At 47.7% G+C, this 24,541-nt stretch overlaps 1 protein-coding gene across 1 annotated transcript in view; it reads right to left on the bottom strand.

Annotated features, from left to right (window-relative positions):
- Positions 1 to 24,541, bottom strand: part of ATM (ATM serine/threonine kinase) — a 237,502-nt gene that overhangs the window by 143,201 nt on the left and 69,760 nt on the right. The window contains exons 10-22 of the mRNA XM_069759148.1: positions 22,414 to 22,785; positions 20,767 to 20,964; positions 19,551 to 19,646; positions 16,503 to 16,728; positions 16,102 to 16,227; positions 14,440 to 14,565; positions 14,210 to 14,299; positions 13,578 to 13,746; positions 13,290 to 13,486; positions 4,543 to 4,625; positions 3,570 to 3,725; positions 3,409 to 3,484; positions 2,717 to 2,847 (exon numbers count right to left, since the gene is read on the bottom strand). Of these exons, the coding sequence (XP_069615249.1) occupies positions 2,717 to 2,847; positions 3,409 to 3,484; positions 3,570 to 3,725; positions 4,543 to 4,625; positions 13,290 to 13,486; positions 13,578 to 13,746; positions 14,210 to 14,299; positions 14,440 to 14,565; positions 16,102 to 16,227; positions 16,503 to 16,728; positions 19,551 to 19,646; positions 20,767 to 20,964; positions 22,414 to 22,785 (2,046 nt within the window). The remainder of the gene's footprint in view (positions 1 to 2,716; positions 2,848 to 3,408; positions 3,485 to 3,569; positions 3,726 to 4,542; positions 4,626 to 13,289; positions 13,487 to 13,577; positions 13,747 to 14,209; positions 14,300 to 14,439; positions 14,566 to 16,101; positions 16,228 to 16,502; positions 16,729 to 19,550; positions 19,647 to 20,766; positions 20,965 to 22,413; positions 22,786 to 24,541) is intronic.

Raw genomic sequence — 24,541 nt, 5'->3', positions numbered from 1 at the left:
AAGGGCCGGTTGTTGATACCGAAACGGCCAGGAAGGCTTTTTTTTTAGGAAGAAATTTACTCTTTCCTCCGGTGGCACCAGAGATAATTTGGTCCAACTTTTCACCGAATAAGCGACCAGCTTGGTAGGGTAGAGATGTCAATGATTTTTCGGAAGCAGAATCTGCTCGCCAATCTCGGAGCCACAAGACTCTTCTGACTGAGATTGCATTTGCGGCTGTTTGTGCAGTGCAATTGGCAGTGTCTATTGAGGCGTTAACCACGAAGTCCCCGGCTTGTGCTATCTGGTTAGCCAGGTTGATCGCCTCTGGAGGTAGATTACTGTCATGGATGGTTGTGGCCAGCACTTCCTCCCAAGATACCATAGCCTTAGCCACCCAAGTAGCCGCGAAGGATGGAAAAAGTGACGCTCCTGTAGCCCCGAAGACCGAGCGAGCTAGGTAATCAATTTGGCGGTCAGAGGGGTTTTTGACTGAAGAACCATCAGACAAGAAAAAGAGCGTTTTGGAGGCGAGATGCGATACAGCAGGGTCCACTGAGGGGGACTGTAGCCAGTCCTTCATTAGTTCCTGAGCAAAGAGGTAGTTGGACTCAGTAGACTTTTGACCCGTGAAAGGTTTATCAGGCCGGTCTCTGTGTTTCTGGACGATGTCAGGGTGAGTGACAAATACTTTTTGGACACGTCAGGTCTTCTTAAAAGACCCCACGTGTTCCTGAGTGGATACGGATTCCTCGTCCACCTTCAGGGTCTTATTCACCGCCTCAAAAAGAGAGTCAAGCGTTTCTTGAGAAGTCGAGGAATCCTGGACTAAAGATGCATCAGACTCGGATTCAGAGTCATGTGCATTACGGTTCTCAGAAGGGGACCGAAAAATTGAACTAGCTGAAGCCGAAGTACAAGCACGGTCGTTCTCAGGGGACGCAACATGGGTCAGTTTTCTGGGTCCTTAGAGACCGAGTACACCCCCTGGTGGTGGACGGATCCTCTGCGGTAGGCAAGATGACGTTCTGACTTAAAGAGGGACCCCGTAGTGAATCTATTGCCCTGGCCAGGGAATCCATAGACCGTGACAAGGAAGCGGCCCACTCAGGGGAACTAGGCTCCGCAGGGTCTGGGGCGGCATTGGTGACGGCTGCACACAGGCCAGATCACAATCTGCACATAATGGGGTATTGTGAGCTCGGGGCAAGGCAGTATTACAAGTGGCACATGAGGTAAAAAACACTGTGTGCTTTTTGTGAGCCTTTTTGGCCTCTTTGGGGAGAGACATTGTCTTAAGGTAGGGGCCAAATAGGCAGGGTATGCAGAGAAGGGGTTAAGCGCTCCTGTACAGCTTACCCACGGTCTTGTGCCTGTGTCCCCAGGGAGGAAGGAGAAGTAGTACGACAGCAGAGATGAGCGGCACTTTCGGAGCTGTCAGTCGGTTTAGCGATTGCGGCTGTCCCCGCAGAAGTGGGGTACTAAGATGTCCCCCGAGATTAGCAGGGTGCCTCTCTTTCCAAACGAGAAGCGCCTAGATAGTGGGCGGAGCTTAGCGGGTGGGCAGACCGCGGCCTAGTCCGGCTGAAAAACTGGGGACTAAATTTCTGGGGCCTGCCGGCAGTGTGCGCCTCGGGCCGCGACAGAGCGCCAACTGACCGCCACTGGTATCCGGCCAGTGGTGCCTCTCTCCAGGGACCAGGACCGCACCTTCCAGAGGAAGGGCCATACTCATAGCCATCGGTGCAGCGCCTCTTTGCTGCGAGGGTATAAGCTCAATCCATCCTCCCTGGGTCGGGGGAGGGAGAGGACCCCCGTCCATCTTCACCACAGGGGGACTTGCTGATTTCGTGGAAACTGCAATGACGCCATGAGGTGGGGGCTGGTGGGGCCCAGGAGAGGGATATAAGAGTCAGAACTCTATGTGCTCGCCTTCTTAAGGGGGGAGATCGGGACCGTGAAGGAACCGTTGCCCCAGCATAGATTAGGCGTGCCCCAGTCGTCGCAGGAGAGGTAACATAGTAACATAGTTAGGTAAGGGAAGGTATACTCCGCATGCTCGCCTGTTGATGGTTCGGGGGAGAGCGGACCCTTGAAAGGAATCAGTCGTCCCCTTCACTCCGTTAATTAAAAAAGAAAAAGAAAAAGAAAATAAAAATGTTGGGGTCTGAAACAGACCCAAGTGCTTCCTACAGACACTAAGCAAGAACTGGTTGAATATTGGCCAGTGAGAGGATGTATACTGCAGGGGAGGAGTTAATCTTTCTGTGTTAACTTAGTTTCCTCCTAGTGGCAGCAGCATAACACCCATGGTCCTGTGTGTGTCCCCCAATAAGGCGTAGGAGAAAAAAGTGTTCAACAAGCAATGAGATACTAGTACAAAAAGACAAATACAGATAGAACTCACTCTCTCCGGGGTCATTGCCGGCCCCAGCGGTGCAGCGGTGATATCAAATCCACAGCTCACATCACCGCTGTAGCCAACTACGGAGGTCAGTGACAAGCCACCGAGCTCAGGAATTTTCAACACTGGTGATGTGACCTAAGGATGTGACGCCATCACTAGAGCTAAAACACAAAAACAGGAACATGTGATGGACCCCAGGAGCAGGAGTACTACATTTTTTTTTTTTGTTTACAAATATCCAATTATTTGGGAACCACGATTCTAATACTGGAAACCCCTTTAAGCGTTAGATTTCTGAAAATAAGTGAGTCTACAACTGCATAATCATACCTGTTGGCAGCCTGAGCAGCGAGCATACGGACTTGCTGATGGGGATCTGCAAGGAATTCTGAGAATGCATCTCTCACAGTAAGATCGGTCTCTCCCACAGTGAAAATTGTCCACTTACTATGAGGGTCAACCTGTGATACCAATAACAAAATAAGATTCCATTAAAGCAAATGGCAGTGAAGGAACTGGAGCATCTGCAGGTGCCGAAAAAGCCAACCTGGACCCCATACAGCAGTTTTAAAGAGCAGTGTCATGCCAGCTCTTACTAATAAAGCAACGACCTATATCGCAGCCAAAGTCGCCGTGTAGCGCCAGTCTAAGGGAACATGAGCCAAAAGCTCACAGATAGCAGCAACAAAAGATACCGCACCGCTCCAGCCTAAGCCGTGCCCCAATAGCACTGACATCCTGTTAGGTAATGTACACCAGGGGTGTCAAACTGCATTCCTCAAGGGCCTCAAACCATGCGTATTTTCAAGATTTGCTTAGCATTGCACAAGGTGCTGGAATCATTCTCTGCAGGTGATTAAATTATCACCTGTGCAATGCAAGGAAATCCTGAAAACATGACCTGTTTGCAGCCCTCGAGGAATGCAGTTTGACACCCCTGATGTACACAGTCCTCCCAGTAAATGGGACTGTGCACATCTACGGTATAGCATGTATATATTTTTTTTCTCTAGAAGTCATACCTCAATTAAAGTTTTCATGGAGTTCACAAGTGCCACGCGAACCGCTGCTGTATATTTTCCATCTTTTGTTAAATGCCTATGAAGAATACATGGAAACAGAATGTAAGCAAATATCCTGCCATGACAAGTCCATTTACAAAACGATAATGTAAGACACATACCAGAAGGCGTAGATGACGCTCAGCAGTTGGCCCTCCGCATCAGACTTCTCCTCTGTGTCTTCTTCATCCTGTCCCAAGCACCGTACAAGAGGAAGGAGATTTCTGAGAATGGCGGAACACACCTCCTGGTCTCGTCTGTAGGCCGAGCAGACATCTCTAGAAGCAGCATAAAGACAATGGTTGTAAAGCGAGGCAGGAAAGTCACTGTATTATGAATCTAATAAATATATATTTACTAGATTGTGGCCCGATTCTAACGCATCAGGTATTCTAGAATATGCATGTCCCCGTAGTATATGGACAATGATGATTCCAGAATTCGCGGCAGACTGTGCCCGTCGCTGATTGGTCGAGGCAACCTTTATGACATCATCGTCGCCATGGCAACCATTATGACATCTACATCGATACTGTGCCCGTCGCTGAATCAGAGACGCGAGATGTCTACGTCCTTTATGACATCATCGTCGCTGTGCCCGTCGCTGATTGGTCGAAGCCTGGCGGCCTCGACCAATCAGAGACGTGGGATTTCCAGGACAGACAGACAGACAGAAAGACAGACAGACGGAAAAACCCTTAGACAATTATATATATAGATATTTGGTATAATAACTAATGGGTGCATTATGTACACATATCATGATATCATAAGGAGGGACTCTGATGATTTTACCTACACGTGAAAAGCAGCCCATGTGAAGATAATCACACCTTGAGCCGACACATGCCGTGTTATGGAGCCACTCTGCCCTCAACTCAATGCTTTTAGGGCACAACAGAGGTAATAGGATTGTCAGAGTTCTGCAGGTCCGTATTGCTGGCAGATGCATGTTTGAAGCTTTGCCAAATGTGTGAGGTTTAAGAGTCAGCAAATGGACAAGTCATAAGAGTCATAGTTGAGTGCTCGAGTTTATCTTTTTTTTTGACAATGGATGTCAAGACACAAAAGGGAAGAAAAAAAAAAAAAACTTACGGAACACTTTTTAGCAAGATATTAACGTCATCTATGGGCAAAGCGACGTCCTTCACTGGCAGGTCATTCAGAAGCTGTAGTAGCTGCAAAGGCAAACAAAATATAAATAAAAAATGTACAGGAAACAATTATATATTTTTTGCTAACCTATAAAATTCTAAGACAGAATCAGGAGAAAAAAGGAGCATTCAAAATTGACATAAAATAGTACAAAAGTTTATTAAAGACACTGAGAACATACATACAAACACATACATAAAATAAGGACACCAAATGCTATACTCCTTAAATCACACAGTACTATAAACCATCACATGCCTTTGAAAATGTCATATAGAGATGAAGAGGGTGTGCCATGTCTGAAATCCACCTATGGATCTATGTGCAAAATGCAAATCGTTGTAATACGTCTATGATCCGAGGTTCGGAGCAGGCTAAGGGAAACCCCACCATACCGCAATGTCCATAACATGCAAAGTAGCGTAAAAAGGAGATTTTTGTGTACTCACCGTAAAATCTCTTTCTCTTAGCCTCTAATTGGGGGACACAGGACCATGGGTGTTATGCTGCTGTCCACTAGGAGGCGACACTATGCATAATCTGAAAAAGTAACTGTGGCTCCTCCTCTGCAGTATACACCCCTGGACGACGTCAGCCTTCTCCAGTTTTGTGCAAAAGCAGTAGGAGGAATGTAACATGAATAACATAGGCATGCCTATAAGAAGGCCACTATGTACGAGCTCAAAGAACAATATGAGAACTCAACAGGGTGGGAGCTGTGTCCCCCAATTAGAGGCTAAGAGAAAGAGATTTTACGGTGAGTACACAAAAATCTCCTTTACTCTGTCGCCTCATTGGGGGACACAGGACCATGGGACGTCCCAAAGCAGTCCCTGGGTGGGAAGCAATGGACGAATATTGTGCAGACAGGCCGCTACACTTGGGGCACCGCCGCACGCAGAACACATCTACCCAGGCTCGCGTCCGCTGAGGACTGGGTATGAACCCTGTAGTGTTTAGTAAACATGTATAGGCTAGTCCAAGTGGCCGCCTTTAACACTTGTTGTGCCGAAGCCTGGTGCCGAATGGCCCAGGAGTCCCCTACCACCCGTGTAGAGTGTGCCGTAATACCGGCTGGAAGAGGAGAATTCTTAAGGCGGTAGGCGTCTTGTATGGTGGATCTGATCCACCTGCAAGGGTAGCTTTGGAAGCTGGCAGACCCTTGCGGCCGCCTTCCGGAAGAAGGAAGAGAATCAGACCTCCGGAAGAACGTAGTCCTAAACACATATATACGCAATGCCCTGACAAGGTCAAGCGTATGCAGAGCCTTCTCCACTCTATGAATCAAGACCGAACAAAAGGGTGGCATTGAATTTTCTTCATTAAAGTGGAAGTGGGCCACAACCTTCGGAAGGAAGGATGGGACCGTACAGAAAAAACTACCTTGTCCTGGTGAAAAACCAGGAAGGGCCGTCTGCAGGAGAGTGCTGTCAGTACAGACACCCTGCGTAGCGAGGCGATTGCCACCAGGAAAAAAAAAAACCTGGAATAGAAGGCAGAGCGGGACCTCCTTAAGGGGTTTGAAGGGTGGTTCCTGCAATGCTGTCAGGACCAGGTTGAGGTCCCACGTTTCTAGTGGTCGTCTGTAGGGGGGAACCAATCGGGAAACCCCCTGAAGAAAAAGTCCTTACTTGCGGCTTGGTAGCAATGTGCCTTTGAAAAAAGCACTGAGAGGGCTGACACCTGGCTCTTAAGTGAGCCCAGGAAAAGCCTGGCCTCCAGACCCGATTGGAGAAAACCAAGTACTTTGGGTAAGGAGTAGGGGAGTGGAGTCTGGCCACGAGATTCGCACCAGGTAAAGAAAGCTTTCCAGGTACGATAATACATCTTGGCAGAGGCTGGCGTCCATGCCCTGATCATGGTTCCAATGACGTCCGTCGAGAGCCCTGACTGGGTTAGAACCTAGGTTTCAAGGGCCACTCCGTCAAAGTGAGAGCCCCTGAGTTCTGGTGGTAGAACGGGCCTTGTGATCCAAGATCCGGGCGGTCGGGGAGGCGCCAGGTGGCGTCTGCTGTAAGTTGTACGATGTCAGCATACCATGTACGTCTGGGCCAGACTGGTGCGATTAAGATGGTTGGAACTCCATCTTGCTTGATTTTCCTCACCACTCTGGAGAACAGGGGGAGAGGTGGGAAAAAAGTACAGAAGCTGGAACTGGGTCCAGTCCTGAACCAGAGCATCTGCTCCGAGCGACCACGGATCGTGTGTTCTAGCCATGAAGTTGGAGACCTTGGCATTGAAGTGGGATGCTATTAGGTCCACATCTGGGGTCCCCTAGCGATGTCAGATCTGGCAAAAAATTTCGGGATGGAGAGACCACTGTCCCGAATCTATTCTTTGTCGTCTGAGGAAGACTGCTTCCCAGTTGTCCACATCCGGAATGTGGACCGCCGAGAGAACCGAGCCTGTGTCCTCCACCCAGTGGAGGATGTGCGACACTTCTCGCATCGCCTGGGTACTGCGGGTCCCCCCTTGGTGATTCACCTATGCCACAGTTGTGGCATTGTGCGATTGTATTCTGATGTGAGAGGCTGCCAGCAAGTGATGGAAGGCCCTCAATGCCAGGAGGATGGCACGAATCTTGCTGATGGGCATGGTCACTTCCACTGGGGACCACTTGCCCTGTGTTGTAGGTGTACTGCACCCCAACCCGTCAGGCTTGCGTCAGTGGTCAGAACCTTCCATTGACCTGTGAGAAAGGATTTTTACTTTGCTAGCAAGGTTGGCTTGAGCAGCCAGTGCAGGGACCTCCTGGTTGACGACATTAGCTGGAATTCCCTGTCGAGAGGAAACAGGATTCCTGTCCCATCCCAGGACTTGAGAATGGCTAGTTGGAGAGGCCTGAGGTGAAACTGGGCCAAATGGGACCGCTTTATTGCTGCCCCCATCCTGCCAGGGACTCTCATAGCAAACCGGAGAGATCGGAGGGGTTTGCGGAGGAGGATGCGAACTTCTAGGCGGAGAGCCAGTGCCTTGTCCCTGGGAAAGGGCACTAGACCCCTGGAGGTGTTGTCTAGCATTCCCAGGAAGGTCAGAGACTGACGCAGGGTTGGTGATGACCTTTGTAGGTTGATTAACCAGCCCATGCAACTGAGAGTGTCGTTTGTGATTGAGACGCTGAGTTCGCAGTCATTGAAGGCAGGAGCCTTGATGAGTAGATCGTCCGGGTATGGAACGAGTACTATGCCTCTGGAGTGCAGGACGTCCATGGTGGCTGCCTCGTCTGGGTATGGAAAGACTACTATGCCTCTGGAGTGTAGGACGTTCATGGTGGCTGCTTCTGGAGTGCAGGACGTCCATGGTGGCTGCCATGACCTTGGTAAACACTCTGGGAGCCGTGACGAGTACGAACGGGAAAGCCACGAACTGGTAGTGGTCCTGGTCGATTGCGAACCTGAGAAACCTCTGATGGGCCAGTGCAATCGGTATATGCAGGTATGCGTCTTGTATGTCCATGGAGGCGAGATATTCTCCCTTCTCCATGGACGCAATGATGGACCGAAGAGACTCCGTGCGGAAGTGACGGACCCGTACATATTTGTTGAGATGTTTTAGGTCCAGTATGGGCCACACACTGCCTCCTTTCTTGGGTACTACGAATAGATTGGAGTAGAACCCTCGGAAGCGCTCGGCCGTGGGGACCGGTACTATGACTCCTGCTTGAAGAAGCGAGGAAACCGCTTGGTGGAAGGCACGAGCCTTGGCTGACGGTTTCGGGGAGGGGGGGGCCGAGAGGAAGAATCGGTTCGTGGTTGGAAGTTGTACACTATCTTGTATCCGGAAGACACTAGTTCCCCGATCCACCTGTCTTCAGTAGTAGGCATACAGACTTGCTGAAAGGAGCAAAGTCGCCTACGGGTGGGATCTCTTCCGGGGTCCCTGAGTCATGAGGAGGAAAAAAGTCTGAGGTTTTCCTCCTTTGGTCTTTGACTGGCCTGCTTTTAACTGCCAGGTCTTGTCCGACCTTTGCGTTGACCGTGAGTTGTCCCTGTGTGGGGAACGGTTGCGTGCTGGACGCAAGAGGGACCAGCCCGAGGAATTCCGAAAGAATCGGAATCGGGTTTGTTACACTTTTTGTCAGTGCGTATAGGTTTCAGTTGAGGGAGAGAAATACTCCTACCCCCGGTGGCGTTGGATATCATTGTGTCCAACCTTTCACCAAAAAAGGCCACCCACTGAGATACGGGAGGTGTGTGAGGGACTTCTTTGAGGCTGCATCCGCTTTCCATTCCGCAGCCAGAGGATACGCCGAGTCGTGATGGCGTTTGATGCTATCCTCGTTACGCCCCTTGCTGAATCCAGAGCTGCATGAAGCATGTAATCTGCTACAACTGCTATTTAAACCGCTTGGCCCGACAGCTCAGGGGCAGATGCTTGGAGGCCAACTTGTAAATTTTTGGCCCAAGCCAGGATGGCCTTGGCGGCCCAAACTGAAGCGAACGCGGGAGCCAGGGAGGCCCCTGCCACCTCGAAAAATTGAACGAGCCATGCGTTCTACCTGCCGGTTTGCTGCGTCCCTGAGGGTTGAGCTATCTGGCAGTAAAGAGAGGGTCTGTGCTGCTAGTCTAGAGACTGGGGGGTCCACTTCGGGTGGATCTGTCCATTCCTTGGTGTGGGAAAAGGTACTTTACCTCCAGATATTTGTGATTAGTGAATTTTTTGTCAGGCTGTGAGAGCTGCTTTTTAAGGATCGCTTTAAACTCTGGGTGGTTAGAGAAAACCTTAGGCAGCCTCAGAGGTCCTTCAAAGGAGATCTTGGGGCCTCTGGTGGCAGATTAGAAATGTCCAGCACCCGATGGATGGAAGAGGATATGTCCTTGACTAGCGCTGTATTGTTAGGGGGGGATTGGGATCAGAGACCCCTCCGTTTCCCTTTCGGAGTCGAAGTCACAGATACCTTCCGAATCCTGTGTATCACTGAGGAATCCCCTGCTGGGTGAACTAGGAAGGAAGCCATCACTGGTCAGGGATTGCGGAGATCTGCATTGTCTGCCCCTGGAAGGGGACGGTCTAGATGACCTGGAACTACGGTGTCTCTCCATATAAGGGGATGACCGTGCTATAGGATGACGCAGATGGACTTGATCTATTGGTCCGCTTGCATCCTGACCTAGACGTGGATGTGCCAGGTCGTTCTGTTCCTGAGTCAAGCTCTCCCTTTGCTTGGTAACGGTCATAGCCGAGGCATGACTCTGCAGAGCCTGAAGCAATGTGGAGGTTTGTTATCTATAGACTGCGTCATAGATTGCGACCTCTGAGTGACCCATTCCGGCGTGGCATTAGACACCAAGGCATTGGCAGGGGCTTCTTGGGGCTCTGACACATTAGTTTGTATGCAGTTCTGGCAATGCGGGTACGTGCTGCCACTGGGGAGAGCGGTCCCGCAGGCTGTGCAGAATGCATAATAGAAGTTCTGCCTGGTTCTCTTGGACCTTGAGACTGGCATAGTGCACAGAGTGCAGGAGGGCTGCCGGCAGAGGACCTTACAGGGGTAGAGAAACCTATAGGGGAGCCTTATAGGTAATATGGATTCACAGCTGAGTAAAGAATGTGATCTTACCCCACCAGTGTGCCCCTAGGTCCAGCGGCGAAGATCCACAGTCCTGTGCCCCCCGGAGACTGGCTGCCTGGTCCTGGTCTACAGACCGGGAGATTCAGGGTTAATCTGCAGCAGAAAATGGCTGCTGAGAAGGAGAGGAAGGAGGAGAAGGGGGCGGAGAGCTGGAAAAAGGCGGCAAGGCTGTGTAAAAACGCGCCCTTTGTCTCGATCCACCCCCTCTATGACACTGTAGAGTGTCATATTTGTCATCCGGGGGGCGGAGAGGAGGCGGCGGCTTCAGCTAGGCCGAAGCCGGGGCCTAAATTAGATGCCTGAGGCCCAGAAGGGCTCCAGGCCGGCGCGAAAAGTCCGGGAGGGGGTCGGATCAGAACCGGACCCCCCCCCCGGATTTAAAGGCAGGATGGCGGTGGGGCTATAAGCGGAAGGGGGAGCCTGGTTGGGGTCTCCCTGAGGCAGTATATAGCTGATGCTGCCGCAGAGACAGGGGTGCAGGGAGCCCTGTGTCTGTCTGTGCCATGCCTGCCTGCACTCCCCCTGGCCCCAACAGGAGCCCGCAGCGGTGCTGGGTTCCTTGGATGCAGGCGCAGTGTGCTGGCCCATTGCTGGGAGCTGCAGAGTGCTGCCTGTACAGGCCCTACCTGAGGCGTCTCAACCTAATACCCCCAGAGGGGGATTAGGGAGGGTGCTGTTGTCACACCTTCAGGGGCCTTTATCCTCGCCTCGACCTCCACCCAGAAACCAAAAGGAATTGGGGAAGGAGGGGGGGGTCTCGACTTCGAACCAGCACCCGAGGGACTGGGGAAGGAGCAACATGGGGATATAGCCATCTCTACTTCAACTGGGCACCCCGTAATAGGGGGCCGAGGAAGGAGCCATGCCGGCAGTCTCACAGGAGACCCTCTTTTCTTCATCTGTAATCCCGTCGGAGAAAACGGAGTAAAAAAAATCTTAGGTGTGCCTCCTATGCGACACTAAGCAAAAACTGGAGAAGGCTGACGCCGTCCAGGGGTGTATACTGCAGAGGAGGAGCCACGGTTAATCTTTTTCAGATTATGCATAGTGTCGCCTCCTAGTGGACAGCAGCATAACACCCATGGTCCTGTGTCCCCCAATGAGGCGACAGAGTAAATGCAGTGATGGAAGTACCCTATAAACCCTCTTACAAAGGTGCAGGAGATAGACTAAGTTGGGTGACACCCCCAAGGCGCGTTTCGCTCCACCAGTTATCAGCTTTATCAAGGGGAAGTGCCCATTAGGGTACCGTCACACACTGCCATTTCTGTACGATTCGTGACGTTCCAGCGATATCGTTACGATATCGCTGTGTCTGACACGCAGCAGCGATCAGGGATCCTGCTGAGAATCGTACGTCGTAGCAGATCGTTTAGAACTTTCTTTCGTTGCTGGATCTCCCGCTGTCATCGCTAGATCGGTGTGTGTGACACCGATCTAGCGATGCGATCCAGCGATGCGTTCGCTTGTAACCAGGGTAAACATCGGGTTACTAAGCGCAGGGCCGCGCTTAGTAACCCGATGTTTACCCTGGTTACAAGCGTAAAACTAAAAAAAAACAAACAGCACATACTTACATTCCGGTGTCCGTCAGGTCCCTTGCCGTCTGCTTCCCGCACTCAGTGACTGCCGGCCGTAAAGTGAAAGCAGAGCACAGCGGTGACGTCACCGCTGTGCTGTGCTTTCACTTTCACTTTACGGCCGGCAGTCAGTGAGTGCCGGAAGCAGACGGCAAGGGACCCGACGGACACCGGAATGTAAGTATGTGCTGTTTGGTTTTTTTTACGCTGGTAACCAGGGTAAACATCGGGTTACTAAGCGCGGTCCTGCGCTTAGTAACCCGATGTTTACCCTGGTTACCCGGGGACCTCGGCATCGTTGGTCGCTGGAGAGCTGTCTGTGTGACAGCTCCCCAGCGACCACACTACGATTTACCTACGATCACGGCCAGGTCATATCGCTGGTCGTGATCGTAGGTAAATCGTATAGTGTGACGGTACCCTTACTCCACCAGCAGGACCTTTTTTCCAGAATTTCCGGTCACATGATGAACATGTGACCAAGAAGTAACCAAGACTGCCTGTAAACAGTGCATGCGTCTATGGCTCCCCACGCCGCAACCACCCCGCCCAGCCAGGCTCCAGAGCCGCATGAATGGGAGCATGGCGTTGCCATGACTCCCAGTCACCGGCAAAAGGAAACCAAACCTAGAAAATTCTACATCAACTTCCTATTTAGGAGGGAACCAGTCATTAGATTCATGCTGCTCATGCTACAGGCAGGAGGAATCTCCGACTGACTTATCTTTTACTCCGAAATGCTGAGTCATTGCTCAGAAAACGTGGCTTGAATAGCCGCTCGGGACTACAGGAAAAGACCTGACTAGTCCGGTGCTACCCTCGGCCATTTCCTCTCCACTCCGCTCCCATTTAATGACAGGTCTCTGCCATGTGTGCCCTATGGCATGCCATGTAGGGTGGGGAGAAAACGTTCGGAGTCAGCACCGGACAGTCAGGTCTCCATTACAGGGGTATTCCCATCTCCAAGACCCTATCCCAAGGTGTAGTAATTGTAATAATATTACTAAATATCTCCAATTAGAAATGTAGTATAGTTCTTCTGATTCACTATGTCTCTTTCCTCATGTGCAGGCATTGCAGGAGGTTAGGTATCCATGGTTATGACCACCGATATAGTGACAGGGGGGTTGAACACACGTCACAATGTTCAGATTTATATTTCTTAAATAATTAGAAAACCATATATAATTTCCTTTACAATTAAATACTTTGTGTTGGTATATCATATAAAATCCCAATAAACAATATTTAATTTTTTGGCTGTAATGTGAAAAAATTCACAGGGTATGAATAAGTTTTCAAGGCTCTGTATGTGCAGAAATGTTGAAAAATGAACATGCTGAGGATTAAACCTCAGCAGAGATGGACAATTTATGCTGCAGATATATTTTTCATTACAGTTGATTGCGATTTCTTAAAATTTCATGCACAATGTTGACAGTGTGAAATACAGCAGATATTTTTATGAGAAAAATCCGGACAGAAAACCTCTTACATTTGCACTATACGGGAAGGTAGCCTAATAGTCATCTTACCACACGAAGATGCAATGGTCTGCTGGTGTCTAGTGAGGTATCAATGAGATTCAAGAGTCTCCTCCTTATGTCAGAAGGTCTGAAATTGACATTATGGCTAATGGCAGTAGATGCACAGAAACACAGGAATTGCAGAGTCTGGGACAGCACCATCTCAGGTTTGGTCAGATGTTCCTCTGATAATGGACTTACTGCACCTAGAGGAAAAACAAGAAATGGCGCTATTACCATCCAAACGTGATCTACAAAAAGATGAATGATAGGAAAGCCATCATATTCTAAACCTACCGGTGATATTCTGTAGCTCTCCGCTTTCTATATTTTCTGTGGCTTCATTAGATGAGTGGTCACCAAAGAAGTCTGCATCTCCTTGGTCTTCTATGTCCATCCTGGCTTCTCTGTCTATATCTATGGGATCTGCGTCCACGGCCTCAGCTGTGGTGCCATTGTTAGTCACCTAGGAGTATGTTATACTGAGAATTTATCACCTAGAAAATGAGTCTCCATACATACTTAGTTCTATTCAATGCAAGCATTTACCGGCTCTCCCCTTGAGTTGTGTTTAGACACTATAATCAGCCTACCAGCATCCTGCTCTGTACGGATGAGGAGGAAAACCCTGGAACATTGCTGCCTACAGATCTGGCTCTAGTTTGACTGGTCTTAACTCTTTGTCAAAAATGTTTTCCAAGGAAGCATTGCCTTTAAAAAATAAAAGTCTCCGCTCATAATTGGGTGTTGTCAATGACCGCCTGCACTCCGTTAAGAGTAACATCACCAAAATTTGCTGCGGACCCCTAGTTTTTTTAATCAAGCCTAAAAGATATCAATGAGACATATAGTATAGGCTGAACTTCATAGCCTCTGTTCATTATGATGGAGATACATTTTCCGACCTTCCCATTACTTGGTGATCTTACCAGGTGTCGACATATTTCACACAAATCGGTTAACATCCTTGTTGTTAGAAGGCGAAGAAACAAATCCGCAGAGAATCGAGCAGGACCAGTCTAGAAATAAAAATGCGTGTAAGCTACAGGGAGTGAAAGGCGAGACCAGTAACCTTCTGACATATATTGGGGTTAGCATTTAAGTGAAATTCAGGATTGGGGCCTGTAATAAATACACAGACTGCTACTTTGTGCATTACCTTTGTGCAGCTGCAGACACAGCTCAGACATTGGGATATCAGTGCTCCCAGGGAAACAATTTTTGGCTCTTCACCTAATCTCCCCTTTACGATGGAAGTGCTCTCACCAACGCATTGCATTAACATCTGAAAAATAAAACAAAGAATTGACCTGAAATCCTTCTCCCTACATGTGTTGTGGCCTTAAACAATTTGTCCAAGCATAAAGAAAGATCCCAGAGGGAAAAACAATAAACCAATAACTGATACTCATGTACCGGCACCCACCTGGATCCAGTGCAGGCAATACTCTGGATGGCAGGACCTCATCAGAAAAACATTGACTGACGTGCTGCAGTCGATCACTGAGCTCAGCGGCTCACGCCATTTACATTGGCAGAGCCGTTAAAATCAGTGATAGCCATAGCGTCGTCATGTGCTGCAGACAAACAATAGAGACTGAAGCAGCGACGGAGGCGAAGCACGCAGCACTGGAGCACTCATTGGTTTGGTTTTTACACTGAACTGCACCTGGGGATACTGAAACAGGAAAACCCCTTTTAGGGTATATGTCCACACATATCAGACCACAATATGTGATTTATTATGGAGTGATATACATGTTTATTATTCTGTGCAATTTTCTCTTATTGCTCTAGGTGGGTGTTCGTAGAAGTGGGGGTGCCCTTTTTGGTAGCTAATTTTCTACATTCAGTTTTAGGCAGCGCTTTGGAAGCAGGCGATTCCGCATGTGTTCAGTGAACCGCGCAGAATCGCCATGTCCAATACATTGTATGGGTGAAATTTATCTTGCGGAGACTGAGCGTCTCTGCAAGATCAACAGACATGCTGCGGTCTGGAAAGACGCGCTGTGTGTCCGTCTCCACAGGTAAGCCGCGGGCGTCGGTGCACGCATAGTGGACATGGGATTTCTTGAAATCCCATACACTATGCTGTAACATTTGGCCACTGCGAGTAGGACGCTGCAGATGTACACAGTGTTCAATCCACAGTGTTTACTGACGGTGGGAACATACCCTAATAAATAGAACATTGTGCCAGCAAGTGAGTGTACATACATACATATATACAACAAGACATCCAGAAAGAAAAAGTGTGAGCAATTTTTTTTTTTTTTAGAGTTCATACATGATCAGACAGAAATCGAAAGACAGACAAAAATCGATAGAGAAATCGAGAGACAGACCGAAAACGAGAGGAAGACCGAAATTGAGAAAAAAACCCGGAATCGAGAAAAAGAACAAAATCGAGACAAAGAACGAAATCGAGACAAAGAACGAAATCGAGACAAAGAACGAAATCGAGACAAAGAACGAAATCGAGACAAAGAACGAAATCGAGACAGACACAGATTGAGAGAGACAGAGATTAAGAGAGACAGACAAAGATTAAGAGAGACAGACCGAGATTAAGAGAGACAGAGATTGAGAGAGACTGACAGAAATTAAGAGAGAAAACTGGAAGCAGCATTCAAATGGAAATCAGTGAAAAAAGTGAGGAAGGCTCCAAATGTCGAGAAGAAATGTCGCATGTATCGGTGTGAATAAAGTCCACTATTCTCACTGATTTCCGTTGTAGTGCTGCTTCCAATCTATTATTTCTACATCTGGAGGCTTCTTGGCTGGCTGCTTGAGGAAGTAATACACCCACAGCGCCTCGTACCTTTGCTTTCTGGAATAAGCTGCTCTGGCAAGCTTCATCTTCACTGATGACCTCGGCATGGCAGTAACAAGCCAACACTCCTGTCAGGAGACTTGCGCATCGCACTAAAGATTCAGGAGGTGTCGTCTACATGAAAGAAAAAAGATATTAATACAATCGGAATGTAATAAAAGTAATATTCACATACAAATATTAAAAGCTTGATCCAGAGAAAAATTTGGTCCAGGCCCCTTTGTACAGTTCCTATGTATTAAAGCGAGTCAAAATGATACCTTGTGAATGACCTAAGGAAAGAACTAGGTAGTATCCAACAAATAGACTGTATTTGGGGAGAACTCGGCAGTGCGGTATGTCGGAGCACTGATGATTGGCAGCAGTACCCCACAACAGTCGCCTCGTACCTCCGAGGAATAGCTATTGAGCAGCTGCTCAGAGACCGTCAGCAGATCCAGCTCCAGCTTCTTTCTGATACTCTGCTGCACAGTGAGACACGGGGAACTCGCTTCTTTACAAGGCGCCAAATCCGGCACATTGGGAGGCACAGTGATTTCATTAAAAGAGGACATAAGATGGAGTTCTTCAGCACCAGAGAAACCACTGGAGTCACTTCCTCTTCTCTGCTCTGAACTGGAGATAAAAATGATACAACCAAAAGAAAAATAAAGTTAGTAGAGAACAATAAACCTCAGATAGCTGTAAAAACTGTCATATAACTGTGATATGAAAAAAATGTATGCGGTGGGAAACATATGTTAAAAAGAAACTGCACTCAGAACCTGAAAAGGACTCCTGTGACATACCGTATATACTCGGGTATAAGCCGAGAATTTAAGCCCATTTTTTTAGGCTGAAATTGCCCCTCTCGGCTTATGCTCGAGTCATACCCAGGGGTCGGCAGGGAAGGGGGAGCGACAGCGGTCTAATAATACTCACCTGCTCCTGGCGCTGTCCCTGGTTCTCCGGGCGCTGACAGCTTCTTCCTGTAGTGAGCTGTCACATGGTACCACTCATTACAGTAATGAATATGGACTCCACTCCCATAGGGGTGGAGCCGCATATTCATTACTGTAATGAGCGGTACCGTGTGACCGCTCACTACAGGAAGACGCTGCCGGCGCCGGGGAACAGACGTACAGGGACCGCGCCAGGAGCAGGTGAGTATGGCGAGGCAGTGCGCGATATTCACCTGTTCCTCGTTCCACCGTCAGCGTCGCTGTGTCTTCTGCGTCCTCTGCACTGACGCTCAGGTCAGAGGGCGCAATGACGCAATTAGTGCGCGCGACCCTCTGCCTGAACAGTCAGTGCAGAGGACGCGGAAGACACAGCGGCGGCCGTCGGTGGAGCGGGAAAGGGAGTATAGCAAGTGCCAGGGGCCTGAGAGGTGAGTATGTGATTTTTTATTTTTTTAATCTCAGCAACAGCATATGGGGCAAATGTCTGTATGGAGCATCTTATGGGGCCATGTGCAGCATTATATGGGGCAAATATCTGTATGGGGCCATGTGCAGCATTATATGGGGCAAATATCTGTATGGGGCCATGTGCAGCATTATATGGGGCAAATCTCTGTATGGGGCAAATATTTGTATGGAGCATCTTATGGGGCCATAACGTTTGTGCAGCATTATATGGGGCAAGTGACTGTATGGGGCCATGTGCAGCATTATATGGGGCAAATCTCTGTATGGGGCCATGTGCAGCATTATATGGGGCAAATATCTGTATGGAGCATCTTATGGGGCTAAGTGCAGCATTATATGGGGCAAATATCTGTGTGGAGCCATGTGCAGCATTATATGGGAAAAATATTTGTATGGAGCATCTTATGGGGCCATGTGCAGCATTATATGGGGCAAATATCTGTGTGGAGCCATGTGCAGCATTATATGGGAAAAATATTTGTATGGAGCATCTTATGGGGCCATGTGCAGCATTATATGGGGCAAATATCTGTATGGGGCCATGTGCAGCATTATATGGGGCAAATATCTGTATGGGGCCATGTGCAGCATTATATGGGGCAAATATCTGTATGGGGCCATGTGCAGCATTATATGGGGCAAATATCTCTATGGCGCATCTTATGGGGCCATAATCAGCATTTGTACAGCATGAAATGGGGCATATTTTAATATGAAGCATCTTATGGAGCCTATCATACACTGTATGGAGCATTATATGGGGCGTATTTTGTATGGAGCATCTTATGGGGCTCCTGATTCAATATGGATATTCAAAAACACTTAACCTACTTGATGTCTCAATCAATTTGACTTTTATTGGTAGCTATTTTTATATTTGAAATTTACCAGTAGCTGCTGCATTTCCCACCCTAGGCTTATACGCGAGTCACTAAGTTTTCCCAGTATTTTGTGGAAAAATTAGAGGGGTCGGCTTATACTCGAGATTACATTTAGTTAATTAAATTACACTAAGTGTCAGTCTGTAATATTCATTTATCTTCCGGACACCTGAAAGCAGTTTTCAGGTTCTTCTCTTGTGGGATTGTCTCTCTCAGTAATATAGGTTGGATGTGAGCTCTTTGCAGCGTCCAGGGTGCAGCAGCTTTCACTCGCTTTCAAGTTTCAGAACAGCTTCTATCCCACACTTATTTTCTTTCCATTTGCTTTCCTCCTTATGTATAGCTTTGTTTTCTCAGCTCTCTGAGACTTTAGATACTTTTTTACCTTTCCACTGCAAATCTGTATAAAAACTACTCCATGCTGCTATCTCAAAAACACTAAGGAGGAGCAGAAAGAGCCGTCAGAAACAGAAACAGGATGGATTTGTATCAGTTTTGCAAAAACAAACACTCAACTATATAAAAGATTTACTGACACTCTGCAAAATGGTACAACATTTTTAATGAGGCCTATTTAGAATGTTGATAACATTTGAGTTTAGGAAGCAAATTAACAATAAAACAAATCTGAAATAGTGTAACAAAGCCTTAAATGCCATTAATTCCAATATCGAAATCCCCAAAAACTCCAGTGATTACTGATCAACTTTCTAGTGTGATATATGTCATCTTCTCGGATAACTGTAAAGGTGGGAAAGGAACGGGCGGAGTGGTACACTTCAGGTTTTGAGTGGAGTGATCTCCAGGAGACTGTACGGCAGCAGTGTCTGTGTGCTGCCATATAGCCAACATGCATCATATGGCAAGGAGAACACCACAGAAATATCACACAATGGAGCATGTCACAATTTCTGTTGGTTTTGTACAGAAAACAAAAGCTGTGTATAACTATATGAAATGGGAGGTATGTGGAAAGTCCCAATAAAGTTTATAACGGCTCCAATACAAAACCTCAACATTTATTATTCTCTGCTGTAACACATACAGAAAATCCCAACCACTAAGCTGTAACCAAAATTACATTTTTTGCTTTGATGAGAACATAAAAAAAATGATAAATAATCCTAATATATGCATTTCTACTCACCAATCTAAAAAGTTTCCAAAATAGTCCATAGCAGCGCTGGAATTCTTCATCGTGAGGCTAACAAGGGATTTCTGAAAGGATGGTTGGGAAAAGTATCTGCGGAAGTCAAAAAGCACAAAGTGAGCCATCATGTGGCCCTGCATGAACGTCCTCAACAAAGAGACTTGCAGAGATGCTGTGCAACTGGTTATTTGAGAGCAGCAAAAAGTAGTGGTTACCACACCGATCTATGACTTACTGGTTTTCTTAGAATCATAGTTTATCCCCCGAAAGCCAAACTACAGCGTTCTTCCTATGCAGAATTGTTACCTCCCTATACTGGATCCAATATTGGGTGCGGTGTGAGCCTCCTTACGTCATCTCTATGTTACTCAGCAAGTCGGGATGCCAAGGCAACCATGGAAATCATGTTCCTAAGCTTTGGAGGTCAGCTCAGGCTGCAGAATGCTGCCTGAGTATTTAGGTAGTTAGCGTCCAAGCCACTACCATGGGATGTCTTGCTGCACCGTTTGAGATTCTGAAAAACTCAGCTCTGCTATATTGATGTGTAAGCCTGGCCACCTGTGCCTTTAACCCAGCACTACTACTTCTGATACTTTGTTGGTTAATGCTGCTGTATAGTTGTTCAGCTCTGCACTGGACTCTGTGACAAAGTCAGCTCTTCTACATACCAGTTCTGCTTTGGTCTCTGAGACAAACTCAGCTCTGCTAATTCACTGGGTAACTTTCCTCTGTTTTATGGGATCCTCCTCACTGAGCCTCCTCAGCTCCTCTGTGGATCACCACTCTCTTACACCTGTTGCTGTAATCTAAATTCTGCCACATCAGATCCCCTTGGCTCCTTCTGCTGCCTTTCTACCATAAAGGCTTCCGTTGTTTCATCTGGATCACCCTCCTGCACTAAAATCATCTGTCCGTGCTTGATAGCAACTGCTAAACCGGACCAAGTTCTTCGAGGATCCATGCCACCAGGTGGGACATAACCGTAGAGGAAGAAAGCTGTCAACCAGCTGCGGTAAAAGAGCTTAGCACTCCGCTCATACAGCAGAAGATAAATGTTTTTATGAAAACTACTTATATCGGTGCATCGGAGGGGCTCCCAATGGAGGACATACTGCATTGGACTACTGCTTACATGGGAAGGGGTCTCAAAAAAAACCCTGTGACCTTTAAGTTTTCAATTAGGAAGAAAACAAAGGAAATTATTCCCACTCACTGGTTTATTATTGGGCAGTGCTCGCTGGTGTCATCCATTTCATTGTCTAGATGACCAAACAATAGCCACTTAATGATCTCATCCTTTAGCAATCTCTTGCCACCGTTGCCTTCATGTAATGGCAGCTTTAGGTCCGAAGTAAGATGATCCGGGACAATGCAGGAATGGAGGGCCAAACACAAGCACTGCACAGCGGAGCTAAAAAAGAAGTGAACACAATTAAAGGTTATGGGGATTAATCTCTAATATCAATATATTTTATCCAATAAATGAAAAAAAAAATAAAATAAAGCTTAAAATATATCAAAAACACTCAATATTGGTCAAGACTGGGCAGATAAAAAATCATCGAGGGCGGTAAAACTAAAAACGGATACATAGATATAGGGCTGGACAAAACATCTAGAATGTTACCCTACATGGGGGACCAAAAGAACAAACTCTGCTGTGCCTATTGAGGGGAACAGAGGAAAAACAACAAACTCTGTTAAATACTGGCGTCAAAAGAACAACATGCGAGAAAGAAAAAACTCTGCTGTGACTATTGGGGGGAGGAGGGTCTTTTTCTTCTTCTTTTTTTAAAGGTACCGTCACATTAAGCGACGCTGCAGCGATCTAGACAACGATGCCGATCGCTGCAGCGTCGCTGTGTGGTCGCTGGAGAGCTGTCACACAGACAGCTCTCCAGCGACCAACGATGCCGAAGTCCCCGGGTAACCAGGGTAAATGTAAAAAAAACCAAACACTACATACTTACATTCCGGTGTCTGTCGCGTCCCCCGGCGTTCTGCTTCCCTGCACTGTGTAAGTGCCGGCCGTAAAGCAGAGCACCGCTGTGCTCTGCTTTACGGCCAGCCGGCGCTGACACAGTGCAGGGAAGCAGAACGCCGGGGAACGCGACAGACACCGGAATGTAAGTATGTAGTGTTTGTTTTTTTTACATTTACACTGGTAACCAGGGTAAATATCGGGTTACTAAGCGCGGCCCTGCGCTTAGTAACCCGATATTTACCCTGGTTACAAGTGAAGACATCGCTGGATCGGCGTCACACACGCCGATTCAGCAATGTCAGCGGGTGATCCAGCGACGAAATAAAGTTCTGGCCCTCTAGCTCCGACCAACGATGTCACAGCAGGATCCAGATCGCTGCTGCGTGTCAAACACAACGATATCGCTATCCAGGACGCTGCAACGTCACGGATCGCTATCGTTGTGAAGTTGTTCAGTGTGAAGGTACCTTAAGACCTGTAATGTAGAAGGCTTGTCAACACATTCCTACCTCGAGCGCAGACTGCAGAAAATAGTGTGGGAGAGGGGGACCTGCTGTGATTACTGGGGATATAAAAGGGGCCTGTTGTGACTACTAGGGAGAATAATTAAATAGTAGGGATGGTAGCGGGCAAACTCTACGGCAGGGAACATTTTTTGATCCGTACATCACCTGCTCCTCACCTGGGTTACACGGACCTTGCTGTGCAGCAAGTTACTGCTGGATTCTAAATTTTAGCACTGGCTTCGAGGCCTGCCTTAATATTCTCTAGGTACCATTAAGATTTATCGACGATTTCATTGTTATAAGGTTAATTTACAAAAAGATGAAATAATAAAAGATTAGTACACAACTATAACTTATTACATAAAACTACCTGGATGGTTTGCCAGCAGACCCGGAGAAAATCTTCCAAAAATCTCTGTCTGCCGCTACGAGGCCTCCTTGTAAGAGGACACTTAATAGTGCAAAGCTGTCAGCCTCAGTCTGCGGAGAACTTAAACTACGTAAAGCAAGAGCCCAGATTTTTGTCCAAAGCTTCTGTAGATCTGATTTCGGGGCGACAGTCACATCCGTCTTCTGCTTTTGGCAAATGGCAACCTCCTTCAAACATCTCAGCACAAAGGCAGCTTTCTCTCCTCGCCTCTGCTCAGCCAGGAGCTGGTGAAGGACGGCGAGCAATGGCGTCACCTCGCTGCTTGGCAGGCTCATAGGATGCTGCGCTATCAGACATGATGCGATTTGTAACCTTGATCAAAAAAAGGCAAAAACAGAAATAACCAGAATCCCAATCAAAGCGAAAGTCCTGCGACTACAGAAAACGATTTTTATGTAGTATTGCAAGCTGACCATCATAAGCTTACTACATGGACATACGGTAAGTATTGGGGCACACCTCTTTATCTTTTATCTTAGGTTATTCAATTTAGTTCCATTGCCCCCGGTATATAACACCTAACTCCTTCGCCCCTGGTGTATAACACCCTGCCCCCGCCGTGCCGTCTGCCTTTACTGATAGAACGGCTCGTGGTGCAAGCCTCACTGATCCCAGCACGGCCCTGTATAGGAGCCACCGATGTAACAAGTCAGGTCATGACATAACTTTCCTCCTAAATACTCATCATCAACTGAGAGCGATATTATTGAGAAGCAGAAGGAATCGCAGCAACTCAGCCATAAAGTGAAGACCCCGTAATGTTACAGAGAGGGGGGCTGAGTGCTGAGGACCAGAGGGAAGAAAAGTCACAAAAGCTCTGCTGACCCCATAACTGCAGAGTTCAGACTTCTTCTGGTATTAACAGCAGTGCAAACGCTGCGCACCGTCGGAGCTTCATGGCCGGGCAGCTGCATGTAGCCTTACATCACCAAGCACAATGTCAAGGACCGAGTGGAGTAAAGCTGCCACCACTGGACTCTGAACCCATGGAAACATGTTCTGGGCAGGGAGCAATCGCGTTTTTCTATCTTTGGGTCTGATGGACGAGTCTTGGTTTGGTGACTCCAGGAGGACGTTACCTGTCTGACTGCATTGTGCCCAATGTACAGTTTGGAGTGGATGCGCTATGGGGTTGTTTTTCATGGGTTGTTCTAGGCAATGTTAGAATGGGGAGTGTTAAGGGCCCACCAGTAACATTAACTCTGGGAGCCCACTGTCCAGCTACATGCAAATATTACATTACCCTCATTCACTAGTTTACATCTCCTTCTATATAATAATACACTGGGTCGTTTGTTAAATGAATGATGAAATGTGAGCCAAGTGTATAGTGCGGGGTGGTGGTGGGCCCATCAGGAGGTCCGGGGTGGTGGTGGGCCCATCGGGAGATTCACCTGTTCCCCTGTGGGCAGTCCAAGCCTGGTTCAGGGTAATTTATCTCCAGCAAAGGGGAATCTTAATGCTTCAGCACAAGACATTTGTTGCTTGTAACATGTGCAATTGGGTGTCGAACATGATGGGACGGCACAGAACCCAGACCTCAACCCCATCCTACACCTTAGGAGTCATCTAGAATAGGGATTGTGAGCTCGGCCTTTCCTCCAACATGAGTGTTTGACCTCACAAATGCACTTCTGGAGGAAAGGGCAAAGTTTCCAGACTCCTTCAAAATTTTCTAAAAAGCCTTCCCAGAAAAGTAGAAGCTGTTATACAAAAGGGGATAACGACGCCATCACAATGTCTATGGTCTTAGAATGAGAAGTTATAAAATCTCATGGCCATGGTATGTCATGGCATGTCAGCAATGGACAAGATCACAAATGAAATCTCTTTAGACCTACAGGAGCACTGAGGAGAAATTAAAGGGAACCTGTCATGTTGACATTGGTCTCTGATAGAGCAGGAGGAGCTGATCAGATAGATAGACATTTTTATGCTTAAAGTCGCAATAAAAGTTGCATTTTATTCCTTGAAATCCTTGGGTTTGTAGGCATACGAGTCTGGTGGGCGGACCTACTGAGTGATTGACAGTCTTTCTTCTATGGCTATGAATGCAGAGATAGCTGTC

The sequence above is a fragment of the Ranitomeya imitator genome, chromosome 3, assembly GCF_032444005.1.
Source record: "Ranitomeya imitator isolate aRanImi1 chromosome 3, aRanImi1.pri, whole genome shotgun sequence".
Lineage (NCBI taxonomy): Eukaryota > Metazoa > Chordata > Amphibia > Anura > Dendrobatidae > Ranitomeya > Ranitomeya imitator.
The sequence above is the reverse complement of the archived record's forward strand: the minus strand, read 5'-3'. Positions and strand labels throughout refer to the sequence as shown.